Source organism: Pseudophryne corroboree, chromosome 9 (assembly GCF_028390025.1).
Source record: "Pseudophryne corroboree isolate aPseCor3 chromosome 9, aPseCor3.hap2, whole genome shotgun sequence".
NCBI classification, from domain to species: domain Eukaryota; kingdom Metazoa; phylum Chordata; class Amphibia; order Anura; family Myobatrachidae; genus Pseudophryne; species Pseudophryne corroboree.
The window spans coordinates 202,548,141-202,570,524 of NC_086452.1; the positions used below are offsets into that span (position 1 = coordinate 202,548,141).

At 41.2% G+C, this 22,384-nt stretch overlaps 1 protein-coding gene across 2 annotated transcripts in view; it reads right to left on the reverse strand.

The window, feature by feature from the left end:
* Nucleotides 1-6,608: 6,608 nt before the first annotated feature.
* The window catches only part of OLFM3 (olfactomedin 3), a 407,355-nt gene continuing 391,579 nt past the window's right edge, over nucleotides 6,609-22,384 (reverse strand). For both annotated transcript variants that reach the window (XM_063940093.1, XM_063940092.1), the window contains exon 6: nucleotides 6,609-20,971. In XM_063940093.1, coding sequence (XP_063796163.1) covers nucleotides 20,294-20,971 — 678 coding nt within the window. In that variant the 3' untranslated portion in view covers nucleotides 6,609-20,293. The remainder of the gene's footprint in view (nucleotides 20,972-22,384) is intronic.

The following is a 22,384-nucleotide window of genomic DNA, read 5'->3' on the forward strand; positions in this document are numbered from 1 at the left end:
CCCTGCCCTGCTCCACTTGTCCACATGTCCGTGGTTAAGTGGACATTGGGTACAACTGCATTTTTTAGGACACTGGTGAGTCTTTTTCTGACGTCCGTGTACATTCTCGGTATCGCCTGCCTAGAGAAGTGGAACCTAGATGGTATTTGGTAACGGGGGCACACTGCCTCAATAAATTGTCTAGTTCCCTGTGAACTAACGGCGGATACCGGACGCACGTCTAACACCAACATAGTTGTCAAGGCCTCAGTTATCCGCTTTGCAGTAGGATGACTGCTGTGATATTTCATCTTCCTCGCAAAGGACTGTTGAACAGTCAATTGCTTACTGGAAGTAGTACAAGTGGGCTTACGACTTCCCCTCTGGGATGACCATCGACTCCCAGCGGCAACAACAGCAGCGCCAGCAGCAGTAGGCGTTACACGCAAGGATGCATCGGAGGAATCCCAGGCAGGAGAGGACTCGTCAGAATTGCCAGTGACATGGCCTGCAGGACTATTGGCATTCCTGGGGAAGGAGGAAATTGACACTGAGGGAGTTGGTGGGGTGGTTTGCGTGAGCTTGGTTACAAGAGGAAGGGATTTACTGGTCAGTGGACTGCTTCCGCTGTCACCCAAAGTTTTTGAACTTGTCACTGACTTATTATGAATGCGCTGCAGGTGACGTATAAGGGAGGATGTTCCGAGGTGGTTAACGTCCTTACCCCTACTTATTACAGCTTGACAAAGGGAACACACGGCTTGACACCTGTTGTCCGCATTTCTGGTGAAATACCTCCACACCGAAGAGCTGATTTTTTTGGTATTTTCACCTGGCATGTCAACGGCCATATTCCTCCCACGGACAACAGGTGTCTCCCCGGGTGCCTGACTTAAACAAACCACCTCACCATCAGAATCCTCCTGGTCAATTTCCTCCCCAGCGCCAGCAACACCCATATCCTCCTCATCCTGGTGTACTTCAACACTGACATCTTCAATCTGACTATCAGGAACTGGACTGCGGGTGCTCCTTCCAGCACTTGCAGGGGGCGTGCAAATGGTGGAAGGCGCATGCTCTTCACGTCCAGTGTTGGGAAGGTCAGGCATCGCAACCGACACAATTGGACTCTCCTTGTGGATTTGGGATTTCGAAGAATGCACAGTTCTTTGCTGTGCTGCTTTTGCCAGCTTGAGTCTTTTCATTTTTCTAGCGAGAGGCTGAGTGCTTCCATCCTCATGTGAAGCTGAACCACTAGCCATGAACATAGGCCAGGGCCTCAGCCGTTCCTTGCCACTCCGTGTGGTAAATGGCATATTGGCAAGTTTACGCTTCTCCTCCGACAATTTTATTTTAGGTTTTGGAGTCCTTTTTTTTCTGATATTTGGTGTTTTGGATTTGACATGCTCTGTACTATGACATTGGGCATCGGCCTTGGCAGACGACGTTGCTGGCATTTCATCGTCTCGGCCATGACTAGTGGCAGCAGCTCCAGCACGAGGTGGAAGTGGATCTTGATCTTTCCCTAATTTTGGAACCTCAACATTTTTGTTCTCCATATTTTAATAGGCACAACTAAAAGGCACCTCAGGTAAACAATGGAGATGGATACTAGTATACAATTATGGACTGCCTGCCGACTGCAGACACAGAGGTAGCCACAGCCGTGAACTACCGTACTGTACTGTGTCTGCAGCTAATATAGACTGGTTGATAAAGAGAAGATGTCTATGTAACTATGTATGTATAAAGAAGAATGAAAAAAAACCACGGTTAGGTGGTATACAATTATGGACGGACTGCCTGCCGAGTGCAGACACAGAGGTAGCCACAGCCGTGAACTACCGTACTGTACTGTGTCTGCAGCTAATATAGACTGGTTGATAAAGAGAAGATGTCTATGTAACTATGTATGTATAAAGAAGAATGAAAAAAATCCACGGTTAGGTGGTATTACAATTATGGATGGACTGCCTGCCGAGTGCAGAGACACAGAGGTAGCCACAGCCGTGAACTACCGTACTGTGTCTGCTGCGACTGGATGATAAATGATATAAAAAATATATATATATCACTACTGCAGCCGGACAGGTATATATTATATATTATATAATGACGGACCTGCTGGACACTGTCTGTCAGCAGAATGAGTTTTATTTTTATAGAATAAAAAAAAAAAAAAACACACAAGTGAAGTCACACGACGAGTGTTTAACTTTTTCAGGCAATCACAATATAAGTATACTACTAACTATACTGGTGGTCAGTGTGGTCAGGTCACTGGTCAGTCACACTGGCAGTGGCACTCCTGCAGCAAAAGTGTGCACTGTTTAATTTTAATATAATATGTACTCCTGGCTCCTGCTATAACCTATAACTGGCACTGCAGTAGTGCTCCCCAGTCTCCCCCACAATTATAAGCTGTGTGAGCTGAGCAGTCAGACAGATATATAATATATATAGATTATGCAGCACACTGGCCTGAGCCTGAGCAGTGCACACAGATATGGTATGTGACTGACTGAGTCACTGTGTGTATCGCTTTTTTCAGGCAGAGAACGGATATATTAAATAAACTGCACTGTGTGTCTGGTGGTCACTCACTATATAATATATTATGTACTCCTGGCTCCTGCTATAACCTATAACTGGCACTGCAGTAGTGCTCCCCAGTCTCCCCCACAATTATAAGCTGTGTGAGCTGAGCAGTCAGACAGATATATATAATATTATATATAGATAATAGATGATGCAGCACACTGGCCTGAGCCTGAGCAGTGCACACAGATATGGTATGTGACTGACTGAGTCACTGTGTGTATCGCTTTTTTCAGGCAGAGAACGGATATATTAAATAAACTGCACTGTGTGTCTGGTGGTCACTCACTATATAATATATTATGTACTCCTGGCTCCTGCTATAACCTATAACTGGCACTGCAGTAGTGCTCCCCAGTCTCCCCCACAATTATAAGCTGTGTGAGCTGAGCAGTCAGACAGATATATATAATATTATATATAGATAATAGATGATGCAGCACACTGGCCTGAGCCTGAGCAGTGCACACAGATATGGTATGTGACTGACTGAGTCACTGTGTGTATCGCTTTTTTCAGGCAGAGAACGGATATATTAAATAAACTGCACTGTGTGTCTGGTGGTCACTCACTATATAATATATTATGTACTCCTGGCTCCTGCTATAACCTATAACTGGCACTGCAGTAGTGCTCCCCAGTCTCCCCCACAATTATAAGCTGTGTGAGCTGAGCAGTCAGACAGATATATATAATATTATATATAGATAATAGATGATGCAGCACACTGGCCTGAGCCTGAGCAGTGCACACAGATATGGTATGTGACTGACTGAGTCACTGTGTGTATCGCTTTTTTCAGGCAGAGAACGGATATATTAAATAAACTGCACTGTGTGTCTGGTGGTCACTCACTATATAATATATTATGTACTCCTGGCTCCTGCTATAACCTATAACTGGCACTGCAGTAGTGCTCCCCAGTCTCCCCCACAATTATAAGCTGTGTGAGCTGAGCAGTCAGACAGATATATATAATATTATATATAGATAATAGATGATGCAGCACACTGGCCTGAGCCTGAGCAGTGCACACAGATATGGTATGTGACTGACTGAGTCACTGTGTGTATCGCTTTTTTCAGGCAGAGAACGGATATATTAAATAAACTGCACTGTGTGTCTGGTGGTCACTCACTATATAATATATTATGTACTCCTGGCTCCTGCTATAACCTATAACTGGCACTGCAGTAGTGCTCCCCAGTCTCCCCCACAATTATAAGCTGTGTGAGCTGAGCAGTCAGACAGATATATATAATATTATATATAGATAATAGATGATGCAGCACACTGGCCTGAGCCTGAGCAGTGCACACAGATATGGTATGTGACTGACTGAGTCACTGTGTGTATCGCTTTTTTCAGGCAGAGAACGGATATATTAAATAAACTGCACTGTGTGTCTGGTGGTCACTCACTATATAATATATTATGAACTCCTGGCTCCTGCTATAACCTATAACTGGCACTGCAGTAGTGCTCCCCAGTCTCCCCCACAATTATAAGCTGTGTGAGCTGAGCAGTCAGACAGATATATATAATATTATATATAGATAATAGATGATGCAGCACACTGGCCTGAGCCTGAGCAGTGCACACAGATATGGTATGTGACTGACTGAGTCACTGTGTGTATCGCTTTTTTCAGGCAGAGAACGGATATATTAAATAAACTGCACTGTGTGTCTGGTGGTCACTCACTATATAATATATTATGTACTCCTGGCTCCTGCTATAACCAATAACTGGCACTGCAGTAGTGCTCCCCAGTCTCCCCCACAATTATAAGCTGTGTGAGCTGAGCAGTCAGACAGATATATATAATATTATATATAGATAATAGATGATGCAGCACACTGGCCTGAGCCTGAGCAGTGCACACAGATATGGTATGTGACTGAGTCACTGTGTGCTGTGTATCGCTTTTTTCAGGCAGAGAACGGATTATAAAGTAAACTGCACTGTCCTCACTAGTAAACTCTCTCCACTCAGTCTCTACACTTCTACAGTAACAGTACTCCTCCTAGTCAGCTCCAGTAAATCTCTCTCAGTCTCTTATAATCTAAATGGAGAGGACGCCAGCCACGTCCTCTCCCTATCAATCTCAATGCACGTGTGAAAATGGCGGTGACGCGCGGCTCCTTATATAGAATCCGAGTCTCGCGATAGAATCCGAGCCTCGCGAGAATCCGACAGCGTCATGATGACGTTCGGGCGCGCTCGGGTTAACCGAGCAAGGCGGGAAGATCCGAGTCGCTCGGACCCGTGAAAAAAAACATGAAGTTCTGGCGGGTTCGGATTCAGAGAAACCGAACCCGCTCCTCTCTAAGTACAATAGCAGTACAGTAGGCCATTGCTGTATCTTGCAGCTCTGTGTCACTTCTAGTATCCTGATCAGTGCTTAATATATGTGCTCAGTGTCAGTGCTGCATTGTGGTGACCAGTATACTACAGTTCAATAGTCCAGTGCTGTTCTCGCTGCTCAGTGTCAGTTCTCTGTAGTATCATCAGTGATCAGTATAATCAGTTCTCAGTATAATCAGTGCGCTGTTAGACGTGTGCCCGTTTTCCGCCATTAGTGCAGTGGAATTTAGACAATTGATGAAGTTATTGTGTCCCCGGTACAAAATCCCATCTAGATTCCACTTCACTAGGCAGGCGATAACGAGATTTTGCCAATTAATATCAGTGATTTATAATTATTAATTACAGTGAGCTTGTCAAATAATTCCAGTGATTTTGTCATTTTCTTCCAGTGATTTGGACCAATAATACCATTGATTAGAACGAATAATTCCAGTGATTTTGTCATTTTCTTCCAGTGATTTGGACCAATAATACAATTGATTAGAACTAATAATTCCAGTGATTTTGTCATTTTCTTCCAGTGATTTGGACCAATAATACCATTGATTAGAACAAATAATTCCTGTGATATTGAGGTGTTTGTGTCGCTTAGCTTAGCCGTCCAGCGACCACAGTGCACCTCTTTTTCTCTTTTCTTTGCATCATGTGCTGTTTGGGGCCAAATTTTTTAAGTGCCATCCTGTCTGACACTGCAGTGCCACTCCTAGATGGGCCAGGTGTTTGTGCCGCCCTCTTGGGTCGCTTAGCTTAGTCATCCAGCGACCTCGGTGCAAATTTTAGGACTAAAAATAGTATTGTGAGGTGTGAGGTGTTCAGAATAGACTGGAAATTAGTGGAAATTGTGGTTATTGAGGTTAATAATACTATAGGATCAAAATTACCCCCAAATTCTATGATTTAAGCTGTTTTTGAAAAAAACACCCGAATCCAAAACACACCCGAATCCGACTAAACAATTTCAGGGAGGTTCTGCCAAAACGCGTCCGAATCCAAAACACGGCCGCGGAACCGAATCCAATACCAAAACACAAAACCCGAAAAATTTCCGCTGCACGTCTCTAATATATATATATATATATATATATATAACTAGAGAGAGCACTCACCAGTCTTCTTTCTTTAAAGTTCCAAATGTTTAATAAACTTACAGCATGGTGAACAGAACAATATCAACGTTTCGGGCCTCACATGGCCCTTTTTTAAGACACAGATGTCCAAATGAAGGAGAGCATATGCTCTCCTTCATTTGAACATCTGTGTCTTGAAAAAGGGCCATGTGAGGCCCGAAACATCGACATTGTTCTGTTCACCATGCTGTAAGTTAATTAAACATGAATATATATGGCCTACTATGGATGGATTCTGTGGATACGCCTGAGGTGCACCCCAGCAGGGTGTTAAATGTACTTTGTGAGTGCCAACACCTTGGATTCTTTATATATATATATATATATATATATATATATATATATATTTATATAATAATAATGATTTTGATTATTATTATTATTATTAATAATATTAATAATAATAATAATAATATTAATAATAATTGTAATAATAATATTAGATAAGACAAGACATGGAGATTCAAAACATGATAAAAATTTGTACAGTGAAAGTGTATACAATTACACAGAGAACTGTCAATATATTGCCTTTATAAAAAACAGCACTACTGATTTACACAGAAAGTGAAGAAATACAATTGCACAATGTTGTTTACAAGATACAACATACACAGGCCTCAAATATGCTTGCAAAAGTTAAAAATGTGCTACAATACAGAAGCACCAGGCCCAGGATTAGGGTTAAGGCAAAATGTAACACATATATTTCAATATTACAAATACTTCCAGCTTTCTCATGGAGTAGAGAAAATAATCAGCAGGATGAATACTACTAACCATATTGTAACTGATGGTGGAACTGTGCACTGCTGTGGAGGTAACACAGAACACAGAGCAGTGGACACAAGGACAATATAACTGGTGGTGGAACTGCGCACTGCTGTGGAGGTAACACAGAACACAGAGTAGTGGATGCAAGGACAATGTAACTGGTGTGGAACAGCACACTGCTGTGGAGGTAATGCAGAACACAGAGTAGTGGATGCAAGGACAATGTAACTGGTTTTGGAACATATTACTGCTGTGGAGGTAACACAGAACACAGAGTAGTGAATGCAAGGACAATGTAACTGGTGTGGAACAGCACACTGCTGTGGAGGTAATGCAGAACACAGAGTAGTGGATGCAAGGACAATGTAACTGGTTTTGGAACATATTACTGCTGTGGAGGTAACATAGAACACAGAGTAGTGGATGCATGGACAATGTAACTGGTGTGGAACAGCACACTGCTGTGTAGGTAACGCAGAACACAGAGTAGTGGATGCAAGGACAATTTAACTGGTGGTGGAACAGATTACTGCTGTGGAGGTAACACAGAACACAGAGCAGTGGATGCAAGGACAATGTAACTGGTGGTGGAACTGTGTACTGCTTTGGAGGTAACACAGTACATAGAGCAGTGGACATAAGGACAATGTAACTGGTGATGGAACTGCGCACTGCTCTGGAGGTAACACAGAACACAGAGTAGTGGATGCAAGGACAATGTAACTGGTGTGGAACTGCACACTGCTGTGGAGGTAAAGAACACAGAGCAGTGGACATAAAGACAATGTAACTGGTGGTAGAACTGCATAATGCTGTGGAGGTACAGAACACAGAGTAGTGGAAACAATGACAATGTAAATACTGGTGGAACAGATTACTGCTGTGGAGGTAACACAGAACACAGAGTAGTGGATGCAAGGACAATGTAAATACTGGTGGAACAGATTACTGCTGTGGAGGTAACACAAAACACAGAGCAGTGGATGCAAGGACAATGTAACTGGTGGTGGAACTGTGTATTGCTTTGGAGGTAACAGTACACAGAGCAGTGGACATAAGGACAATGTAACTGGTGATGAAACTGCGCAATGCTGTGGAGGTAACACAGAACACATAGTAGTGGATGCAAGGACAATGTAACTGGTGTGGAACTGCACACTGCTGTGGAGGTAACACAGAACACAGAGTAGTGGATGCAAGGACAATGTAACTGGTGGTGAAACAGATTACTGCTGTGGAGGTAACACAGAACACAGAGCAGTGGATGCAAGGACAATGTAACTGGTATGGAACTGCACACTGCTGTGGAGGTACAGAACACAGAGCAGTGGATGTAAGGACAATGTAACTGGTAATGGAACTGCGCACTGCTGTGGAGGTAACACAGAACACAGAGCAGTGGATGTAAGGACAATGTAATTGGTGATGGAACTGCGCACTGCTGTGGAGGTACAGGACGCAGAGCAGTGGAAGTAAGGACAATGTAACTGGTGATGGAACTGCACACTGCTGTGGAGGTACAGAACACAGAGCAGTGAACATAAGGACAATGTAATTGGTGGTAGAACTACATATTGCTGTGGAGGTACAGAACACATAGCAGTGGAAACAAGGACAATGTAACTGATGGTGGAACTGCGTACTGCTGTGGCGGTAACATAGAACACAGACCAGTGGACACAAGGACAATGTAACTGGTGGTGGAGCAGATTACTGCTGTGGAGGTAACACAGAACAAAGAGCAGTGGCTGCAAGGACAATGTAACTGGTGGTGGAACTGAGTAATTCTGTGGAGGTACATAACATAGAGCAGTGGACACAAGGACAATGTAACTGATGGTGGAACTGCGTACTGCTGTGAAGATACAGAACACAGAGCTGTGGATGCAAGGACAATATAACTGGTGGTGCAACTGTGTACTGCTGTAGAGGTAACACAGAACACAGGTGGTCATTCCGAGTTGTTCGCTCGTTGCCGATTTTCGCTATGCCGCGATTTGTTGCTAAACACGCATGCACATGCCCTTAGTTATTTAACTAAAAACTTAGCAGTTTTGCTGTTGTTCGTGCGGCGCTTTTCAGTCGCACTGCTGATCGGTGAGTGATTGACAGGAAAGGGGCGTTTCTGGCTGGTAACAGAGCGTTTTCCGGGAGTGTGCTAAAAAACGCAGGCGTGTCAGGCAAAAACGCAGGAGTGTCTGGAGAAACGGGGGAGTGGCTGACCGAACGCAGGGCATGTTTGTGACGTCAAACCAGGAACTAAATGGACTGAGGTGATCGCAATCTAGGACTAGATCTGGAGCTACTCAGAAACTGCTTGAAAATTTTTAGTAGCAGTTCTGCTAATCTTTCGTTCGCAATTCTGCTAAGCTAAGATACACTCCCAGAGGGCGGCGGCCTAGCATTTGCAATGCTGCTAAAAGCAGCTAGCGAGCGAACAACTCGGAATGACCACCACAGAGCAGTGGACACCAGGACAATTTGCTCCAGTTTTGACTGAATGTAACTTCTTACATTAGAAACTGGGTATTAGTAAACTGTGGTTAGATGTAGTTTATTTGATTTCCTAACATCTCCACCTGTTAAATAAACTGTATGACAAAAACAAATGTATTAGTTGTGATGAACTATGAACCTTGTTTGGTGTAAATATATAATAATTGTATATTTAAAAAAAATTCTAACTTTATTATGTATTTTTTTCTTTAAAAAAATACTTAAGAAAAACAGATTTGTTTTTTAAAAATGTACAATTATTGTACTGTACTGTATATGGCATGCTGTTCTCTATTATGTAATCAGCATGTTACACATGTTGCTCAGCTCAGTACTTATTCATTTCATTGCTTACTACTACACCTCTGTTTTAGTTATTGCTGGCCTCTGCAATCAATGGACAAACAGCCGGGATCACTATTATCCGCATACATTATGCTTTGTTGCTATGTGATTTATTTGTAATACTGTACATGAATGTTTGTCCACTATGTTGCCCTATGTTACTATCAAGCAGCCCTGTGATCATGTACATTATTACACAATTTACGCCTGAAAATTGTTTGCTACCTGCAGAACTGTTAAAATGGCATATAAATGTATTTTTAAAAAAAAATGTAAGAGAAGGTATTAGCTGTATTTAGTTTACACAGCATACTAGACGAACTCTCCAGCTCACAAGTAGATTGGTTAGAAACAGCTTAAATATGCACTTATTTTAACTAAAAGTTGGCAGGAAATTGAATATAAAGAAATAACAAATAGCAATTTGGTAACATGAATTTAAAAGTGAGCTTCTTTGACGAGATACTGTATAGGGGCCTATTTATCACTATTATTTTTAAATATATTCCCAAAAACTAATATTTTCAGGGGATATCCGCAAATATTAATTATTCCTGAAATGTACTATGGAAGGATCACAGCAGATATCACCTATCTGCTGCAGCCTCTCTATTTCTCTATTTTCTTCCACAAATGCATCCCCCATGGAGGTATCCTATAGTAACCTTTGGGCTAATGCTTTGCAAATTTTTAGGGAGAGTGATCCTCCAGATCCCTCTCTGTCAGCTCTTAGTGATACATACCTTGGCTGATGTCGCCAGTATGAGCCGAGGACCCGATTCAGGAAGGAGTGTGATGATCACACTGCTTCTGTCTCCTTGATAGGATAGGCTCTTATTGGAGAACATCTGACGAGAAGTGAAATAGTGTTTAAAGTTTATCACGGATCCTATCATAAGCAGGTATCAGCAAATACAAAAGGGCAAAATTATTTTCATTTACATTTGTCAAGCAGCCTTTCACTAAAATACGGAAGATAACATATACAGTATATTATGTCGGCATATAGTCGGCATATAGGTGTGCATGAGTACAGTACATAAATACAACTAACTGCATTGTGTAATATGGTCAATACTGGGTCCTTAGATGTTGCAGCAGTACAGATGTCATCTTGCTCATCTGATACCCAGGACTCTCTTTAGGGATAAGTGGCATCCTAATGTTTAATATTCCACCTTTGTTTAAATTGATCAAAATTGTTAGAAATCACCTAATAAATGTAACTAAAATGTTTAAAATCTCTAAGCTTTTTCAATTAAATTCAATTCTCTTACAGTATTTTCAAAGGAATTCTAGTATATGTGCTACTGTATATGTAGAAAGCCAGTTTAAATGAATGAGCACACTGAAATTTCTTTGAAGTAGGGATGTAGATAGGGGTGTGTTTTCCAATGATCGTTTTCATTGATGGAAATACAAAGATGAACCATCGATGGTATGAAACTATGTAAAGTCATAGCATCAAAGGTTTGTGACATCATTGTTGCACATGTGAGTACAGAGCCGCAGATCCATTCCTGCAGAAGTTATAACTTAGTGAACTTTGCATGGTCCCAGACTCCCAGCGGTGGGGCCTGTCTGACAGTGTCACTGTAGCAACAGCAGGGCAGCGCAGCGCAGCACAGAACTAGCAGCTGAGGGGTAAAGAGGGAGGGCCTGGGAGCTAATACTGTGTCACTGACACATTTAGTACACTGACTACTAGACAGGCACACAGCACAGCAGCAACAGCAACAGCTGAGAGTCGCTCAGCTGCGGTGCTGCCTGAGACAACCTGTGACACAGTTAGTAACTGACAGGCAAGGAGAAAAACCATGCACAGACAGCGGAATCACAAGGGGGCTGTAGACCGTGCGGTTGGTTCTAAATCCGAGTGTGGTAAGGGACCTTTGATGACAACAGGGGGCGGAGCCATGTCACCAGAGGGAGGAGTCACAGCCGAACAGGGTACCCGAAAAGGACTGCACCCAGTGAACCAGTCTCCTGTGGCAGGCCAACATTTCTGGGAATGCTGTGTAGGTCTCCAGAGTGATGTAACGGGAATTCCCGTGAGGCCACACCCCCTTCCCCCTGACAGCATGCTCCAAGATTATAGTATATGTGGGCTTTCTGTGAGGTCAAGCACCCTCCCTGAGAGATAACGTCTCATTTTTGGAGGGGAGAATGTTAATCGCACTGGATGTTACCAACCCTCTGCTGCCTCTGCCCACACAATTAGTTACCTTGCTTGCTTATGAATATAGAGTAAGTGTGCAGGGCTGCTGACTTACAGCTGAGCTTGTTAAGTCAGCAGTGTGTGCAAAGCTAGAAGAGGGCAGGTGATGTAGGTGGCAGGCCCACTCATCCCGACAGTGGACTGTAGTGGACTGTATGTGCTCTGCTGCAGTGCCAGTGTATACTGAAAAGGGCCCAATGGCAGCCATCGATGGTGGGTAATTATATAGTTCTCCACCATCGATGGTAAACCTAGTTACCATTGGCCACAGACCATTGATGGTTTCTAATCACTGATGGCCAACCCTACTGTGAGAGATCCCCTCTATTAAGTTTGCCGTTACTAACCAAAAAGGTTAATAATAGTATAGTTATACATTTGGACTCCAAGGTGGAGGTGCCAGCTACTGTAAATTCCAAATTTCCAAAAATCTATGTTTTTTTTTAGAATTTACAGTGCCAACTTGCTTTTCATTACAATGATACAGAAGCAGAAGTCTATAATTGAGTGATTAATTCATTCGTTAAAACTGTGTGATTATACTGGATATTGAAAGTCCTCAAAGCAATAACATTTATGAAATTGTAGTATGCTTTTAATAATTAGCATAATTAATATACTCCTGGGTAGCTCTGGGGAAATAAAATTGCAAAAAATGCAAGATATTTTGAAATTCACATCTACAGGATGGTTTCTAAATGTCACTAGCACTGTCACATGGAGCTTTTGACATTTCAATGCACCCATTTATTTCAGTTGGGTTAATAGCGCACCTGTGGAAGCAACATTAAAATGAATTGGGCCATTTCAATACTTGTACATGCATAATAGCTTTTTTTTTGTGCTTTCCAAGGTTGATTTACTAAATTGAGCTTTCATAGATTCACCTGCTGTTAAAGAAAACAGTGATATAAGTTATTTAGTGATTTTTGTAGATGCTTTTGACAACTGACGATTTCTTTTGTCAATTTGCATTTAATAGAATCAGTGATTAAGATACTGACATGTAAATCAGTAATAATACCTCATTTTATTTATATTATTACGTATAAAAACTGACCCTTAAGGTGGGTACACACTGGCCGATATATCGGCTGTTCTATTGAACGGCCGATATATCGCGGGTCCGTCGGCCAGTGTGTACGGGCGATATGTCTGTGAACGCCGTCGTTCACAGACATATCGCATCGGCCCAGCAGCACAGCCAACGGCCAATATAGCTACTGATATATTGGCGCATCGCTGTGTGTGTACGGGCGACCAGCCGGCCGCCCGTACACATGCTGTGGCGGCCGGTGGTGATTGACAGCTGAACTGGATGGGCGTGTGTACACGCCCGCACTGTTCATGAGGTCAGTCACCGACGGAGCGGCCGGGGTGTGTATGCACAGCACACTGCCCAATCCGTCCATAGATATATCTGCAGATCAATTGATCTGCAGATATATCTGTCAGTGTGTACCCACCTTCAGTGTTCTTTTTTAAATAATATTTAATATATATAATAATATAAAAAAATATTTTTTCAATAATTTGTTGCTTGTTTTTCTTCGCTTCTTATCTAGCCTGTGAGTTGTTCTTCTAGCAATGTGGATAAACTTTGGAGTTTACTCTGTATGCAGGGGCGGATTTGACATATGTTCCCCAGGGCAGTTCCCCGGTGGGCCGTTATGCGCCGGATGCCCCCCCCCCCCATTTTGTTTGTTGACATGTGAGGGGTGGTGCTGCTGCCATGGTTACACAGTATACCTTTGATGCCACGTCTACAAATTTTTCCAGGACCACTTTCCATTTCCAATCTGCCCCTGTCTGTATGTATTACTTTCTTTTAATGAGTTTATAACATTTCTACACAAACATTTAAAATGTGTCCATTGGGGAACCCCTTACCATACCGTCCATTTGTAGAGGAAGACAATCTAAAAGTTCTTTCTGGATTGTGGCACTTACAATAAGTCAGGGTGCAAAACACTTTTTTACACACCTGTAATATCATTAAAGTTTTTCTATGTGATGTATATATATATATATATATATATAGTCTCAATTTAAATCTTATTTTCTATATGTATGAGGGTGGATCAATATATAAGGTACCAAGACCTCTTATTGCGTAAATTTATTGAACTCATACATATACGTACAGTATAATCATTAGTATGACCTTGGTACAGATTGTATTTCCTCATACTCCCTATACTTGTGTTAGCATTTGTTTCAACAGTACACCAAGGCATCTATCCTGGTCCAATACCTCCCAATGGTAGCACCATAACATGTGTGGTTGGCTGGGTGAATCTTGGCATTATCGTGCAGCAATACGATACCTGTTTTCATCAACCAAGGTTGCTTTCAATTAATTGCGCTCCGTAACCTCTCAATATGTCACAATAGCAGTCAGCATTCACAGTATCTCCCTTGGTGAGGAAATCAAGAAGCACACCCTTGTGGTCCCAACCCAAACCTGTTTCTGTGACATGACGGACATCACCGTAGACCTCAACAAGTTAGCGATGTGCCCTTTAGACACAGAAATCCGATCACACTACAAACCTCAATGTTTCTGCCAGTCCCGTCATCTTACAACTGATGTTTGGACAGTATGTTTGTATATGAGATGCAGTCTAGTGACTGTGAGGACAAGCAGTGGTCTACCTGCTCTGGCCTGGTGTGAAATAGAAGGAAATAGAGAACATTACACATGTGAGAGGTCTTGTTACCTTACTTATTGAACCACACTTGTAAAATTCACTGAGTATATACAGTATGATCAAGAGAATGGAAACACCTAGGAAAATAAGAGACACGTATTATAACCTTGATTGGTACCTTGTATAAAATCTGCAGTGCTGTCATTTTGTCATTTATACAATGCAAATTATGGGGGCTATTCAATTAGGTTTGTTTTTTCTGCGTAGGCGAAAAAACACGCTTTTTGCTATTTTTTAGGGCACATGGGGATTCGCCCTATTCAATAGCAGGGCCATTTTTTCGTCTAGGCAAAAAATTCAGCAAACCCAAAAAGCATGTGGATCAGGGAATCTATCTGCACCGGCATAAAAGTGGGCCATTTTCACTAATTTTGAGGCATTTTTCGCTAATGCCTCATCACTTAAAAAAGGTGAAAAGGCATTGGTGGAAATACCTTAAAAATGGGTGAAAATGGTCTGCAATTCAATACACTGGGGGGCGAATTCAATAGCTCTGAAATGATCGGAGCTAATTGAATACCCCCTATATGTGATATGGAATATGGATTTTTATCTAATCTAATTGTCTTTATCTGAATGTCTTCCAGATTACTTTGTGGCATCAACAATGCTTGGAAACACCAGTATGTAGACTTTTATGACATATTGTGGGGTCTATCTACTAAACCTTAAATGGAGATAAAGTGTATGGAGGTAAAGTACCAGCAAATCAGCTCTTAGCTGCAATATGATAGGATAGGTTTGAAAAATGACAATTAGAAGTTTGTTGGCTGGTACTTTATCTCCGTCCACTTTATCTCTCTCCAAGGCTTAGAAAATAGACCCCTAAGCTCCTGAGACACATTACTGCATTTCCTTATATATTTAAAGTCATTAATGTTTTGGATCCATATTTATAACCAGTCCATTTTACCAATAACTATACTGGATATCTACTTGCTTGATTACCACATACATGTGCAATAGTTGGTCCAACTTAACTACCTTGCTACTATATATATATACCAACAGACCATTTAACTCTATTACTGTATGTCTAAATGAAAATTGACTGCCCTCAAAATAAATTACATGTTCCTTCCCCAACTAGGGTCAACTGTTAATTGAGTTACATATACGGTAAGCAAGTAGCACAAAGCTAATTACATAGTGAATGTGTAATGTAACCACCACCAATGATACTGGTTAATCAGCAAACATTTTGCCATCTCTTGTTTGTATAATCCAAAATAAACCATTAAAAATTCAAGATTCATTAATGCCGGGAGACCTATGAGGGAAATTCTTTCAAATTGATGGCATGGTCATTTTTAATACAACAGGATAAGGCAAATAGTATAAGTTTAACCATTGACATTCCAACTACAATATCAGTTTCATGTTAAAGGAATGGCTCTTTAGGAACTCATCACAAGCCAAGGCCTTGAATATATACCTATTTACTATCATTAAGATCATCAGAGTTTAGAGGTTTAATCCAGTACCCCAGTTTTGTATTGTACATGGGCACAATTTCAATGTGCCTGATAAGCAAGGGTTAATATAAGACTGTGTTATCCTTACTGTGCAAATTGCAGTATATTTAGGTGTGGCTTCCAAGTCTAGATTCTCCATGTACTGTACTGTAGTACAATTTTCAAAATAGACCTAACCAAATATCTTTATGAGAAAGTCCCCAGTCTCTGTTTTAGCAAGTAGATATGCAACAGTATATGATCCAGACTGGTTCAGCACCACTAGGAACCGAGAAGAGGGCCATAAATACCACAGAAGTCCCTCAGTGCAGCAACTACAAGTTATTTAATTATTATTAGATACTATATATATATATATATATAGTGTAGTTGGCATATATTATTTAATAGGAATATTGTAATGTCCTGGACTGTAAGAAGTTCTCTAAAGATTGACCTGCAACTACTGCTCGAAGCAGGCATGGTATATACAACTGATAGATGGAGCGTCACAGAGACATGATCAGGAAGAGACTTCAAAAAAATGAAATGGTTAAATGGACAATGTATGACATAAGTATTATACGGACACATACTGAAGCACAAGAACAGATAGAGAATTATAAATAGAAGTATAAATATCCTAGAAAATGCCACTTCTCTTGGCAATACAATAAATGGATAAATAAAAGCAGGCTGATTTACTGAAACATGTCCAGAGATCACATTGACTTTAAAATTCTGCCATTTTTTTCATATGCAATCTCTTTTGCAGTCAGCAAATTAATACCACACACTGGTTACTTGCTCATAGTCTTAATGTATTAATAGAGTCAGTGTGATTAATAGACCAAATAATTGTCCATCGTTATGACTTATTAGTAGAGGCCGCTCCAGGGCTTAATAATTATGGATAATTAGAGCTGCCAGCGAGTTATTCAGTGATATGATAGAGGAGTAGGGGGTGGTCCCAGCTTAATAACTCTTTTACGGCTCTTCTTAACTTACTAACAGTGAGTGCAATTAACTGCTGGATGGTGAATATAGATAACATGACGGGCAGTATTTTACATCGTATTGTGACCAGATCAGCAAGTTAATCTGTAATAATGGAACCTGCTAGTATGCAGTGACCTTGGCTTGCTACATTACAATAGCTGTATAGTCAGTACTATAAATACAGTATGTAATCATGAAACAGCCCATGTGTGCAGTAGGGGCACACTAACCCAACACTTGTTTGTCAGACGTTTTGAGGTTTTAGGCTTAATTTTCCCACCTGCCATTATAACAGTCCTTGCTTAAAGATTACACATTTGTTATATAGGCTTTTAACTTTTAATATTTATGTGACCTCTTAGAAAAACCTAGTGCCTGTTGCCAAAAGATATTACATCTATCAAACATTTAAACTTGAAAATAAGAATGAAAGTTTGACATATTTTAATGTTTTATTATATATTCATGTAGTTATGTTTTAATTATATGGGTGTTTCTTATATGTGTTGAGGCAATATAAGGGGTGATCCAGAGATGTTAATACTGCAGGAGGTATGTAAATACAGGGTGAATCAAAAGTCGCAGTACACCCTTTTGTTTCAAAAACTGTGCAGGAAATGGGAAAACTGAATACTCCAGGAAGGTCTGGGTGAGGTGGGCTATCTTTTAGGGTATGTATCGAACATGGGCGCCATTTTGAATCTAAGTCAGTTTTCCCATTTTCTGCCCAGTTTTTGAAACAAAAAGGTGTACTGCAACTTTTGAATCACCATGTAAATGCCTCCTGCCAGCTCTTGTGATCCACTGCAGTGTCCCACGATGCAGCCATCAGATCACTTGCAAGAACAACGGGCATCTGAGTAACCTTCACGTTACTCAGGATGGCTGTGTATTGCAGACTGTGTATTGCAGGCTTCAGGGGCCAAGAAATCTGCATCAAATTATGTAAATCCCGGCCTTGGCACGTGTACAATCCGGGAAGGGGGGGGGGGGGACACGCCCCATTTTTATAGAACAGTCCCTGTCACTTTTCCCGCTCCACCCCCTTCAAATGGCCGCGGCATGTCAATCATGTCATTCATGCTGTGGCTTTGGGGCACTGCAAGTGAGACTGCGGATAGAGATTGGCAGTACAGATCCTGTGCCCATCAGTAAACATCGGAGTTGTGAGTAAACCATCGGGTTTATGTACAACTATTAATCAGGCCCATAGATGGCTTACTGTCTATCAGTGACCCATAAGAAAAGCAATAGCATACTATGCAAGTTACCTTAAATCTGATAGCTTATTCATTGCTATAGCTTACAGAACATGTTACACAGCTTATAAATATTAATGAGCACCTCATATATATTGAAATTCTTAAGGGACGCTAAATCATATGTTGATTTAGTATTTTATTGGTGACTTCTGGGAAGGCTGTCTTGCTACTGTATAAAGATTTTTTCTTATTGTTACATCCAATTGACACAATAAGCTAATGTTGGTCATACAGCAGAGTCCCAATTCCCTTATTCTATGATCCAATCTGCCACTGATCGTGATCTGTCGGGGAATCGGGGAAATTATGTATGTTAAAAATCCCTAATTTGTCAATTCCGATCATTTTTTGGTCAAAATTGACAAATCGGGGAAATCCAACTATTTGGATTTCCTCAATTCACCGACCCTGGTGTCCGCAGATAGGGAATTGGGACAGTGCATTGTAGATATATGGAGACTATAAAACTGAACACTTTTTGCCTCAGTAAATGTATTTTAACCTAAGTTTAAATGCTTGTACACATAAGCTGGCCATACATGAGTATCACGATTCCCGGATCTGCTGATCAAAAATGCAGATTGACGGCCATCAACGATTGGTGATCTGTTGGGGAATCAGGTTAAAATTCCCAGATTTGTTGATTCCGATCATTTTTTGGCTGAAACTGGCAAATCAAGGAAATCCAACATTAAATTTCCCTGATTCACCAACTCCGGTGTCAGCAGAATGGGGAATTGGGGCAATAGAATACATCATAGATGTAGGGGCCCCAATAGAATAGACAGTAGGCATTCAGTAGCCTTTCTTGTTAAGAAAAGGCTGGTAAATGCTGTTTATCTGATAGTCCAAAAGCAATATAAGAATGGACCGGACTCACACTTTGTTACGCTCCTGTGTTTTGCTTTAAATCAATTGCAACGTTGTCTGTGGCATTCACTTAGTTTAATATAACAGAGCTCCACAGGAGCACTACACTCAATATGTACATGTGCTCTGCTGTTGACTGAGAGCGTCATGTGAAATATTGATGTATTACATACACCACAGCTGTGCTCAATGATTTCAGCGCAACAGGCTGCAAGGTAGTAGCTAATAGCCCCAACTGTTTTGCTGCCACACTCACAAATGCTGGCTGCACAAAGTTGTAATTTGAAGGCAAATATGCAGGAAAGAGTGTACGTGTGCGCCCTTAAAGTAGTGGCACACACATTACATCAGCAATTACAATTGTTATTCTGCTATTTAAAGTATCTGTTGCCCATACTTCAAGTGTTGTCCACATTGCAATCTCATTCGTTAGGAATACCCTTTGCATGCATTGTTCAAAGCTGGGGCTTTTAAAGGTGTTTTTTTTTTTGTCCAATTTCCATATCTATAGGGCTTTATGTTATTGTTGTTATATAAAAGTATTAACAGAGGAAATTATAATACCTTGGAACATTGACATTCATGCCCTTGATACACTATATGTATTTCATTATTGTTTTCGAAGGCAAGATGTGAGGGCTCTATCCCATCAGGGCTTTAGGACTATGTGAACTTTATTAATGTCTTTGATTGGGATGACTAATGTTCCCTTTTTATTTTTTCTCATAGATGTGAGAAAAAGTAGCTCTGCTTTACAATCCAATGTTTTTTTTACTCAATATAAAGCATTTGTAAGCTGCTTTTTATAGTACACCACAAAATTCAAAAGTTAAATGGCTTCAAAATGGCCCCACTGTACAAAATGGCCACCAGGATGTTTATACTTTAACAATGTTCATATTAAAGTGTGACCATTTTTCCCCATTTCTGTAGAAACATATTCAACATAAGACAATAATAAATGTCAGAAATAGTATAAAATGAAATAAAGAAATGTAAATGATATAGGCAAAAAAAAATCCCCACAGTAAATGAAGAACAGTATTGTAAAGGACGAGTCAGAGACCCTGGGATGCTGGGATGCTGAACTTCAAACATCACTGTCCGTCTTAATGATGTGAAAAAGCGTGACATTGAAGAGCACCTGGTGTCCATTGTTCCAGGCATAGAGGGCACGATCTCGGGCATTGTAATCCAGCATGGATATGTGAAAGTACTGATTATGGAATGGAATGTCCATGTACTCATATGAAGAGGACTTGGTTGAATATGAGTAGTAGACCTTGGCCCCAGTAAGGTGGTTGTTAGTGACATACAATGTGCCACAAATCATAAAGGACTCTCCGGCGCTCCTCTTGGGGTATCCAGTACTCCAGCTTCTAACTACCTCTAATGTGTCCTGTCGTAGCTGGCTGACAACAATATTTCCAGCATTCTGATTGGTAGCATAAACAGCCCATAGTCCAAACTCGTCAGCCATCAGATCTATGTCAGAGTAGCCACCCCATGTGTAAGGATAGACATTGTTGAAACCAGCGTTGTCCAGGCTACGCTGTGCCAGAATCTTCCCAGTACCAAAGCTGTACTTAATGATGATGTTGCTCTGGTACTTGTTAAAGAAAAGTGACCCATTGTAAACCAGGTGACTGGTACCGGCCCATTTGACCGGTAAGGTGTAAGTCCTGGATTCAGCTCCAGTGACAAAATCTGCCAATGACTTGTACTCTCGCACAATCTTGCTAGTTGTGAATCCTTCCATGTACCAGACCTTCAAATAAAAATGTTACAATGCTTAGGCATTCAAGGGTGTAATTACAATATAGACTTAGTCAAAATTATGAATCTATCCTATTGTATTTATCCATGGACATAATATAGCTATAGTGGTCCATGAAAATGTGTGGAACGGCAACACAGGGGACCTGTCACTGAAGAAAACATCTGTCTTATAGTATAACCTTGATATGGCTTCATATTCTATTTATCAGAGAGTCATATGAGTTGGAACAATGACTGTATATATTTCAGACTAATGTGCCAGATGCAACTAATATTGGTACTAGGAACTCTCAAAGACAGATCAATGGCTACATTGGCCTGGAGTTGAAAATGTTTAAGGGCCTATACTGAGAAGGGGAGGAGCTGTGAAAAGTGATGTGTGGGTTTGGCCAGAACCACGTGTGTGTGTACACCCTCTACACCAGTGTTTCCCAACCGCGGTCCTCAAGGCACACTAATGCCGCATTCAGATCGCAAATGCCGGATCCCACCCGGTAAAAGAAACGTGTCCTTACCGGGTGGGATCCGGCATTTGCACTCCTTTGCTTGCCATAGCAGCGGGGGAGGGGGGGGGGGGGGGCGCAGCAGCAGCAGGGGCGGGGGTGGAGGCGGCGCTGGGAGATGAGCTCATCTCCTGCGCCGCCTCTAACTATGCTGTGAATGGGAACCGTGTCGCATCGACGCGGCTTCCATTCACACTGCGCCTGACCCGGTATTCAACCCGGGTATAATCCTTCTTTTATACCGGGTTGAATTACCGGGTCAGACGACCCGCTAATTCTTGGAAAGTGCTTTCACATCGCACACTGACCCGTGTCGACACGGCAATATGCCGTGTCGATACCGGGTTATTTGTGCGATGTGAAAGGGGTATAACAGTCCTGGTTTTAGTGATATCCAGGCTTGAACACAGGTGACTTAATTAGTACCTCAGTTATTTTGATTTAACCATCTGTGCTGAAGCCTGGATATCACTAAAACCTGCACTGTTGGTGTGCCTTGAGGACCGCGATTGGGAATATAGAAAAATTGCAGAATTTTGTGAATAAAACTTGAAATATACTTTATGATTTATGGCCAACTGTGTGGCCAGCTAGCAACTGGTCATCATCATAGGCCTATAGGCATAGGCCTAATGATGCTGCCATCATTACAGGCCTATTTTTATGTGAAGACCTGTAGCCAAATAGTGGTAGATATGACTTCATAATGGTGCATCTATCTATCTATCTATCTATCTATCTATCTATCTATCTATCTATCTATCTATCTATCTATCTATCTATCTATCTATCTATCCACCTATAATCCATTCATCAGAGTGCCATGTACAGTATAAGATGGATGCATTTCATGGAAAATTAACAATTATTAAAATTCAAAACTCCATTGGTAGAGTTTG